Source organism: Echinops telfairi, unplaced genomic scaffold, assembly GCF_000313985.2.
Source record: "Echinops telfairi isolate 266 unplaced genomic scaffold, ASM31398v2 ScPeMD7_2573;HRSCAF=3158, whole genome shotgun sequence".
In the NCBI taxonomy this organism is placed as follows: Eukaryota; Metazoa; Chordata; class Mammalia; order Afrosoricida; family Tenrecidae; genus Echinops; species Echinops telfairi.
In genome coordinates, this window is record NW_022106471.1 from 15668384 (window position 1) to 15679017 (window position 10634).

General features: G+C 54.4%; 1 protein-coding gene across 1 annotated transcript in view; it reads right to left on the reverse strand.

Moving 5' to 3' along the window:
* The window catches only part of CCDC85A (coiled-coil domain containing 85A), a 227739-nt gene extending 220497 nt beyond the window's left edge, over positions 1–7242 (reverse strand). Inside the window, exons 1-2 of the mRNA XM_045294184.1 lie at positions 7140–7242; positions 1250–2135 (exon numbers count right to left, since the gene is read on the reverse strand). Coding sequence (XP_045150119.1) covers positions 1250–2135; positions 7140–7232 — 979 coding nt within the window. The 5' untranslated portion in view covers positions 7233–7242. The remainder of the gene's footprint in view (positions 1–1249; positions 2136–7139) is intronic.
* Positions 7243–10634: the final 3392 nt, after the last annotated feature.

The following is a 10634-nucleotide window of genomic DNA, read 5'->3' on the forward strand; positions in this document are numbered from 1 at the left end:
GTGAGGTGTCATCGAGACTGGGCAACGGGGCGTCAGAAGATTCACAACAAACAGTAAACAAACAAAAAGGCACTTGTAAGAAAGGAGGTGGGTGGAGCAGAGACTCAAAGTCCATCTATGGACAATGAAACATCCCCCCACAGAGGGGTCATAGGGTGCGGGGAGGGGAGTCAATCAGGGTGCAGTAGACCTCGTGCAATATACCTCTGATCCCTTGAAGCCTCCTCACCACTCCTACCCCCCACCCCCCATCATGACCCCAGTGCTGCTTCCCAATCTAGACTAGACGGGAGCATGTACATAGGTATAGACAAGAGATAAAACTCACAAAGAATGGTAACAGATAACAAAAGGATAGAGGGAAGTGGGGAGAGGTGGGGATGGAGGGGGACACCAATCGCAATGAATGGCACATAATCACACACCCTCATCCGGGGAAGACCAACAAAAAACAGGGGAAGTGAGATAATGGTCAATGTGAGATTTGAAAATAATTAACAATCTATAATCTATCAAGGGGCCACGAGGGTTGGGGGATGGGGAGGAGAGAGGGGGAAAAAGAGGAGCTGATCCCAAGGGCTCAATGGAAAGTTAATGTCTAGAAAAGACTGATGGAATATATGTACGAATACGTCGGATACAATTGATGTATGGTTTGTAACAAGAGTTGTAAGAGTCCCCAATAAAATTATTTTTAAAAAAGAAAGAAATAGAAGCGCCTGAACAGTTCAACCTTCATCTTCCATATGCACAGATCACACCCCAACATCTCCCCGGGCCTCCGGAGGCCTTGGTGCTGGTCCTCCTCCGGCCCCTCGCCCCACCCTTTCGCCCCACCCTTCTCCACACTCACTGATAACTCGACGCTGAAAACTAATCCAGGCAGGAAGAGGAACCATGGTTTTTGTTGGGGGGGGGTCAACATTTTCCCCCCTCTTACCCACTACCCCGCCATCCAGCCCGTCTACCTCGAATAGAAAGCCCTCTCCATCCCCAGCTGTCTAGACTACAGCAGCGGTTCTCATCCTGTGGGTCGCGACCCCTTTTTGGGTCAAACGACCTTTTCACTGGGGTGGCCCGATTCATAATAGTAGCAAAATTATAGTTACGAAATAGCCACAAAAATAATTTTTATGGTTCTGGGGTGGTCACCACCACGAGGAACTATATGAAAGGGTCGCGCGGCCTCAGGAAGGTTGAGAACCACTGCTGTCTAGCCAAGGCGGCTGCCCGGCACGGCCTGACCCACCATTCATGCCACTGTAGACCGTCCGGTGGTGCGGGGACGCGTCGTCAGGGGGCTGCCTGCGGAGGGTGCCCTCCCTGCTGCCGCCGCCGCCGCCAGAGCCGCCTGCCACGTGCTTGTGATCGGTGCTCCCAGCGTACTGCTGCTTGAGGTGCTCGGGGCTGGTGCCCCTGGCCCGGGGGAGGTGCTCCAGGCTGCCCCCTAGGCCTGGCTTCTGCAGCCGCTCGGGGCTGCCCCCGCTGGGCCGGCCGTGCTCGGGGCTGCCCCCCGGCCTGCGCTTCTGCTTGGGCAGCGTCTCAGGGCTGCCCCCGGCGTGGGGGTGCCTCTGCGGCTCCGGGCTGCCCTTGCACAAGGGTTTGTGGTGCTCCGGACTGGGTCCTTTGAGGGCTTTGGGGTGCTCCAGGGTCCCCGAGGCCCTGGGTTTGGGCAGGTGCTCCGGGCTGCCCTCGGCACGCGGCTTCTGCAGGTGCTCGGGGCTGCCGCCGCCCGCGGGGGGCTTGTGGTGGTCAGGGCTGTCGGTGCTGCCCGCGCTGGAGGTGCTGCTGCCATCGCCCACGTCCCGCGCATAGGGCGCCGGCGAGGCGGCGGGCGGGCCCAGGCTGGCCTGGCTGTCGATAGAGCAGCGGCTGCCCGCGCCCTTCTCCTCGTCCAGCAGCACGCACAGCTCCTTGAGCTCCAGGTTCTCCTTCACCACCTCCTCCTGCTTGGCCTCGAGCTCGCGGAGCTTCTGCAGGTACACGGCCACCTCCTTGTGCATCACCCCGGCCGTGTAGCGGCCCAGTCTCTGCCACTCGCGCGACGCCCGCTTGCCTTTCTGCCGGTCGTCGTCCAGGAAGCAGCACAGGTCCCTGAGTTCCTGGTTGTCCTGCTGGAGCTTCTGGTTGATGTCCTGCAAAGAGAGCAGACCGCCGTCAGTCACGGGGAGGGTCGCCGGGCTGAGACGCTCACTCGTGGGGGGTGGGGGGGCAGGAGGACGGGAGCCACAGGCTGGTTCTTACCCAGGCACGTGCCAGCACGATGCGGCGGGGGTCTCTGACTGCCCTTGCTCCCTCCCCACCCTTGACAGCGATTCTACAGGGCAGAGAAGGGCCCCTTTGGCCTTCAGAGACCATCCATCAGGCTGGAGCAACCTGATAAGGCATGCGCTCGTTCCCCATGAGATCGAAACCGTGCTAAACAACCACCGGAAAGTAAACCGCTCCTCCGGCCGGATTTGCCCACTCTCAACTTGAGAAGGCAAATGCTTCCGCCACAGCCCACTATCACCACCCCAGTCCTGCCTTACAAATCCGGCTCGACCGGGAGCATGTACATACGAGCTCTCCACACACGGAATCCAGGACAGATAAACCCCTCAGGAATAGTTATGAGAGTACCGATACCATGGTGGTAGGGGAAAGGTGGGGCGGGGAGGGGGGTGTTGTAAACGATCGCAACGATAGACATAGAACCACCACCACCACCACCACCCCCCAGGGAGATGAACAACAGAAACATGGGTGAAGGGCAACAGTGGATGGTGTTAGATCTGAAATAATTTATAATGTATCAAGGGTTCACGAGGATGGGGAAAAGAGGAGCTGATACCAAGGACTGAAATAGAAAGAAAAGGATAATGGCAACATATATACAAATGTGTTTGATACAATGGATGTAGGGATCGTTGTAAGAGCCCCCAATAGAGTTTATTATTAAATAAATAAAATAAAAAGTCAACATTTCCCCTAACTTGAAAGCAGCCTGTTAAGCCAGGGTGGGGAACATCCAGCCAGTGAGTATCAGGCCAGAGAAATCACCAACAGCAGCCAACATCACCACGTCACCAAAGAGAAACCGTCCCCGACATCCCCGTCTAGCTGAATTAATTAGATGTGTGACCAGTATGGCCCCTGAATGATGGGGTCCAGAACAGAGGGTCCCCCACCCCTGAAGTCAATGACATAGGAGTAGACAGCCTCATCTTTCTCCAGAAGAGCAGCTGGGGGCTCAAACTGCTGACTGTGGTTAGCTGCTTGGTTTGTACTAGCCCACTCCGCCACCGGCCAGGTGCCATTGAGGTGCCCCGCCACCATTCTGACCCCATGCACAACTAGCAAACTGTCACTGGGCCCTGCACCAGGTGCCAGAGGCGACAGACCAGACCCTAGTCCTCAGCAGGCTGATTCTCAGAGGTCGATCACCAGACCCTCGTCCCTGCTCCACCTTCTTCTGGAAGCTTCCCTACAGCCTCTTCGGCGCCATCGCAACACACAAACCTCCACCGGCAGATGACAGTGGTGTGAAGTACACTGGCCAGGAATCAAACCCAGCCTCTCACACAAGGGCAAGGAGGCTACCCCTGAACTTGGAGGGAGGAATCATTCGTTTTCTAGGGTGAAGTAGACCTTGCAAAGCTTCTCTGTTCGAGGTCATCCCGCCAGGAACTGGAGAGCAGGCAGGTAGCAAGGAGTACATCAGTTAGAAGGCACACAGGACGCCTCCCCACCCAGAGGAAGAACGGTGGCTCTGGTGGCCTGTGCAATGTGGAAAGGCTCGGAAGCCATCGCTCCAAGGATGCTTTTCCCAGGAGCAGGCAGCCAGAACCACTAAGCGTTCAGCCGCACGATGTGGACAGCAGCCCCACGGGGCCCATGGGGAAAAGGCGCACTTTCCATCTAGTGGCATTTCAGCCCTGCACACGTCACCCCTACTTATCACACTCCGCTGGATGCTGCCCAGGTATTGCACACTTAACACAAACAACACTGAGCCCAAGCTTACGACGCACACACCATCTCAAATCTGTGCTTCTCCACAAAGGCCAGCTCCACCCAGCCAATTCCCAGGGGCCTTGGCCTGACCCCGGCATCTCCTTCTCCCAAGTCTAACAAGCTTTCCAAAAGTCCCCTTGTCTTGTCACGTAGGCTTAAAACCCTTTCATTGGTCCTCATGGCCCCTAGGACAAAATGAAAAACCGCTTAAAGTCTCAACACGTCACATCTGACCCAGGGCTGCTTCTCCCACGTTTGCACATATTCTCCACTGCTTCATTCACACAGGTCTCTGGTAAGCATCTCAGTGTGGGGTCTCGGCTCAGATGCCAGGTATAGCGCAGTGGGCACAGGAAAAGGCCCCACTATCTTGGAACTTGTGGGGAAGGCAGACAGAAAACAAGGGTCGAGCACAAGGTCACCTAGTGGAACATGCTGGGGAGAAAAATAAGACAGGCGTTTCACCATTTTTGAAAGAGGGAACCCCTACAGAGCAGACATTTGGGCAATGACCAGAGTGGAAGGATACTGCTGACCATGCCCCAGGCAGGTCCAAAATCACTGGGAAGATTGATGTCGTTGCACCAGGCAGGTGCGCTTCAAGCACAGTGAACCAAAGGGGAGAAAGGGGCAGCGAGGGGGGCAGTGGTGAGGTCATACTGTCCGCAGACAAGCCAGGAGGCTCCAACACTGTGCAGAGGCCAGAAACCATGATGGCCTGAGGGGCCACATAAAAATCCATTTCCCCATAGGCCAACCCCCCCGCCCCCCACCCCTAGCCTACAGAAGGTCTCTGTGTCTGCTCTCCCAACAGCTCTGGACTTGACCACCACTGAGCCATGTTGTCATTTGCCCCACCTACGCAGGTGGATGGCCAATAGAAGAGATGTGTGAGCACAGGGACTTTGTCCACTCTGTTCCTCTCCCTGCATCGGGAACTCAGCACCCCCACTGCAGACTCAATACACTGTGGACCGTGGGGGGTATTACAGGGGCGCTGCAGGGGTACAGACCAAGACTTGCCTGGTCTTGTAAAGTCTGAGAACCTCAGTCTTGTGGTGTTGTCATCTAATCCAGAGAGGCCTAATGTGGCTGAAATTCGATTTTATTCCAATGCTCCCACTGATTCTGCACTACGAAATTAACTGTCGCGCATCCCTCCCTACGGACCAGAGGCCTAAGATTAGAGTACATTTCAAGGCTGATGGAAGAACAGGTCTCCTGGAGGACTAAGCACTGGCCTTAAAGTTGGAAGTTCAAGCCCACCAGGTGATCTGCTGCTGGGGGAAAAAGAGGGGCTCTATGCCCCTGAAAGGGTGTGCCGTGTCCGGAACTCCATGGTGCAGTTCTGATCTGTCCTGTGTTCGGGTCTCGAATCCCCTGGTGGGCAGGCTGGTGGCTGGGACAGGAGAGGCGGAACTGTGTCCCCTCAGGTTTCCCTTCTCCTGCTAAGTCTAGCCTTTGCCAAAACCAACCACCTTGTCTCACTCTTCCTCGGCTTTCCACAGCCACTTCTCTGACCTCAGACCTGGCCGTTCCCGCCTGGTCTCCCTGGGTCGTCTGCCCATCTCATAGCCTGTTCTGATGTAAGCTCTCTGCTACAAGAGGGATCTTTCCAAATCTCCCGGCATGTTGGCACTCTCCCCCGCTGACCCACCGCCATCACCTCCCTGTCCTAAGGGCAGGAGAAGAGAAAGTGGCTAAAGGATTCAACCAGGTCTGAAGGCCCCCTCTAGCCGTCCGCGCATCTCCCTTTCCACCTGAAGCTCCTTGTGAGTTGATGATGCCTCCTGATTTCAATTATGCTTGCCAAGTAGGAAACACCTGTCTCTCTCCTTTGTGAAGTTTCCTAGGGGGGTGGGGGTGGGATCTTCTGGGAAGTCTCCAGCAGCCCTCGAGGTTCCTGGCACATGGCTGTGTGGACGGGCAAAGTAACGTCCTTAGACAGTGCTTAATGCCTGTAACACTTAAAACCCTGGCCCTGCGCCAACAGAGGCTACCACTACAGACTGCCATGCTCTGTGTGGGTCTTCTGCAGCAAACGCGGCTGCCTCTGTTGCAGCCTGCAGTAACAGAAGGATAAGCAAGCCGCAGGTGTTGGCTGATGCTTCAGGCGAAATCAGAGTCCGTGGCTATTCTGAGAGCATACCGTGAAACAAAAGGCATCTTTCTAAGCTCCACAATCATCCAACATTTGTTTCCAGGATAGCGGTGGATAAAGTCACATTCTCCATCCAAACGGATGCCCTGCAGTAACTCCTGAGTTCTCCATATTTGGAATGGAAACAGGGTCAGTGCAACCAGTTACTTCCAGTAGCAGATGCCCTTTCTTAAATGGAGAGAAATACACGCTTTTCAGCATGAGTTATCACACATGCAAACATACACACAAACATACAGGCGCTGCCCCTTTGATTTGCCCCATCGTAGTTCTTTCTTCCCATTAATAGTGTGCTTGAGGATCTTAGGATCCCTGGTGGCATGGCGCAGTGGGTTATACATTGGGCTGCTAACCACCAGGACAGCGGTTCAAACCCATCATGTGCTCCAAGGGAGAAAGATTAAGCTGTCTGCTCCCATAGCAATGGATAGCTTCAATACAAACCCGTGGAGTCACTCTACTGTCTTATAAGGTCACTGTGAGCTGAAAACCTAACAGGACAGTTCTACCCTGTCCTACAGCACGGCCAGGGGTCAGAATGAGCCCAGAGATCACAGGGTTTGGGTTTGGGACTATCACCCTCCAGTTCTGAGCAATTTCCTTTGCCTTCCAAGGAACAGCTACGTACCCAGCTGGGTGATAACCCTCCGACCAGCATCTTCAGATGTGCCACGTTCAGCCTGCAGTCTCCTTTGCCCAAACACCCAGGGTCCTTTAAACACTGCCACCAGATAGTATCCAAGTGTCTAACACGGACTTTCGATAGTTCAAGCCCACCTCATAGCAAACCTAACGAAAGCCGCAACTGAATAACCCACCCAACGACTTGCAACACCGGCCTCTGGGGCAAAAGAAGACTGGATTGAAATTGCTTTCATTTGTTATTTTTCGGCCTGGGAGTGGGGGTGGTGGGGGAGAAAGAGTTAGGGCACAAGAAGGGAAATCAATGAGCTACAGACAATTACACAACGATTCAGCTCACCCCAAGCACACCCCCTCTGGGAATCTGGGTCAGAGCAGCCTGAGTGCTGGCACATGTTCGGCGATCCACAGACACGGTTCCCAGAAAATACATGGCTGACCACGAGGATGGAGTCCTAACGGGAATCTGGCTTCCTCCTTCTCCAGCCCCCTGGGGATGACATGCCCTCAGCAGAGAAGGTCCACAAACTGAAAGGAAATTAAGCCAGCCTACTCTGCCTCGCCCTTATCTTTATGGCCTAGGAATGCTGTTGGCATTTTCTTCAGGTGTATCTCATCTCCTCTAACCCTCCTGAAACTTCACAGGGAACAAAACGCACCATTCAGCAGGTGAGAACGATGAGGCTCAGAGGCGAGCAGCTTGCCAGAGGTGCCCCAATCCTGCCACAGCCCAGATCCCTTCTCTTCCCACTGCCCCTCCTGCATGGCCGCCCAAATGCTTAGTCACAAACAAGCCAGCTGGTACTGAGTCCATCATGGGTGCTTGAAAGGAGCAGAGAGGATGATGGCCGTATTGTTATACGCCATCCCCGCAAAGCCTAGCAACCACAGAGGATAGAGAAGAGCTGCACTGCAGGCTGACCTGCAACCTTGGCCTGAGCCGATCACCAAGCTCTGCCTCCCACAGAGCGGCTGGTGGGCTTGGACCACCAACCCTTTGGTTGGCAGCCGGTCCACAGAGCCCCCCAGGGCTCCATCAGTCCCTTCCAGCGAAACAAACAAAACCCACTGCTCCTGAATGGATACCAACTCCTCGTGAGCCTACAGGGCAAATAGAGCTGCCCTTGTGGGTTTCTGAGGCTGTTCATCTTTACAGGCACAGAAAGCTGTACCCTCCTCTCATGGAAAGGTAGGTGGGCTTGAACTGCTGACCTTGTGGTTTGCACAAAATCCAAAGGCAACTCAGAAAACAAGCCATTAAAAATTTATCTGGCCCGCATCACCCTCCCTCTGCCGCCTTCACCTTTATTCCATTAACCACCTTTCTGGGTCAGCGTGGAATCTGGAATGGATTCCCAGCAGTCCTGTCGGGTAAGTTCTGAGTTTAAACCTGCCAGCTGCTTGCTCCTCCACACAAAGATGAGGCTACCTTCTCCCATGAGGATTCAGAGGGCAGCTATGGGTCAAAATCAGCTCACTGGCAGTGGGCATGGCCCCCAGCAGAACCCAGGTGAAAGCACTCAGTGGCATGCTGTAAGGATAGTGGTGCAAAGGCACCAGCCAGTCCCCGGAAGAATTACATGGCAGTCTGGGTCTGTAAAGATTGGCGGCCTTGTACAAACAAAACCCACTGGCATCGATTCAATTCCGATTCACAGTGACCCCATAGGACAAACTCGAACTTCCCTATGGGTTTCCAAGGCGGTAACTCTTTACGGGAGTAAGAAGCCATGTCTCTCTCCTGTGGAGGGAATGGTAGTTTGAACTGCTGACCTTGTGTTCCCAGCCCAACACATAACCACTCTGCCATCAGGGATCCTAGGGCCACTGTCAATGGAAATAAAATAGACAGCGGCAGGTTTATGCCATCCAGGGAATCTCTGGGCTAAGATGAGGGGAAGGGAGAGGGGTGGCCTCTCAGCAAGGCTTCACAGACCCTCGGTGGTCTGTGTGCCTGGAGCCTGGGAGGTGGGGCTCTCAAACTGGCTGGGGTTGGTTCGGTGGCACCCGACACAAGATCAGATGAGCTGAAATTGTGAAATGTATCACATGTGGGCGTACCAGAACAGTGAACCAGAATGCCAGCAGTGACAACTGAAGCCTTGGAATGGGAGACTTGGCAGGGTCGCGGTGAACCCTTTCAGGGGTGGGATGCACACACTGAGATGTGGTACAGGCTGTGGAGAGCGTGTGGCACACCTTCAGAGCGGCATGGCTGGGCGCCCTCTGGGAGCCAGGCACTGTGGTTTACAGCTCTCTGGTCAAAAGCGTCAATTGCTGTGCCACGCACACGTTGTTTCGTCTCTAAGAGGGAGAGTACTTTTCTAGCAGGCTGTTGACCATCATTTTTCCCACTGGGCTATCCTTCCAATACATGCACATTTTGCAAAGTTGGGATGGTTCTGGGTACAATTTTTCTGCCATGACTGAACTGGGAAGAGCCCATTCAAAGTCCTGCTTGACTTGTAGCTGCCCGGGATGCCAGGCAGGAGAGGAAGAGGTTCGATAGAGAAGGCAGACCTGTCACTTAAAGAGGGGAGTAGAATGTATTTTCGGGTTGGATCATTAGTCAAGACCACAAGGAGGCTTGCCAGCTTGGGGTGCAGCCATCTACACTGGCTTCATCGATATTTTGCAAAGTGAAGCTCTAGAATACAGAACGGGTACCCCTATCACCCTACGGACACACACTGACACACACAGAATCTACCCATGCAGCCCGAAATGTTTCCCAAATATTGATGCTCAAGCCTAAAAGCAAAGACCGACCAGGAAGGCCCTCAACAAGAGGGGCTGACAGAGTGGCTGCAACGATGGCTCAAGTACAGGGACCACTGTGAGGATGGCGCAACCCCATGACCCCCACAGCAACAACAGCCATGCTGCGTGCTACTGAAAGATCGAGGATGGGCTAGAGGAAGGGGAGGAGCTCTTTCGAATTATTGAATGTTTCCGACCAAGGCGGATGATTCGATGGAAGGGTTCATGCTAAGGTCTTGGTCACACCTGCCTATGAAACCCAGATCCCTTCTAGACCCTCTCCTGGTGAGTCGCTACTGTTTCTCATGTAACTCCTACTTGTCAGATCCGCTGTCGAACCTTCCCTGCATTATGGAAACACGTCACAGCGCAGGAAAAGGGCGTGAGGCTCTGAGAAATGCACTACTCAAGCTCTCTCGACCCACACAGGAGATGTCTAGATCCGAAGCCCACCTCTGGGCCCCCTGGGGTCCCTGGGCTCCACTAAGCTAAGCTGCCCCTATTCCTCAGGACCCTAGTACTTACAGACGTGTGCTTAGTCATGAATTAAAAGAAAAACGAAGTAAAGTCATTTAAAGCCTGGGGATTTATTTCTCTAGCTGTGGGATTTCATAACTGGGCCCACTCTGTGCACCACGAAGCAGTCCAGTTGCACCTCCCAAGAAGACTGAGCTCAGCCTTCCGGAGAGCATCTGAGGCCCCCAGGCTGGGATCCCAGAGCAGGCACACACTGGAGCTATGAAGAAAGGGGGTCTAGGGCCTGCCGAGTGAGGTGGGCCTGGAAAGGGGACCAGTCCAGCTCCTGCCTGAGGGCTCTGCTAGCTGAGTCCCAGCAGGAATTCCGTTTGTGCCTGGCTTCCTATAACAATAGCCTAACAATGAGAGGAAGGAATAGCGGCGGGCACCAGTGAGCCAAACCGGGAGGAAGCCGCGGTGCGCTGCAGGGCGGTTCCGGGCCACCGGTCTGCTGCAGCCCGGCGAGCACACTGCTCCCCGCGGGCGCTGAAATCTCTCCACAGAGACAAGAAAGTTGGTGGGGCATTATCGTCGTGGCTTCATATTTCTTTTCTTTTCC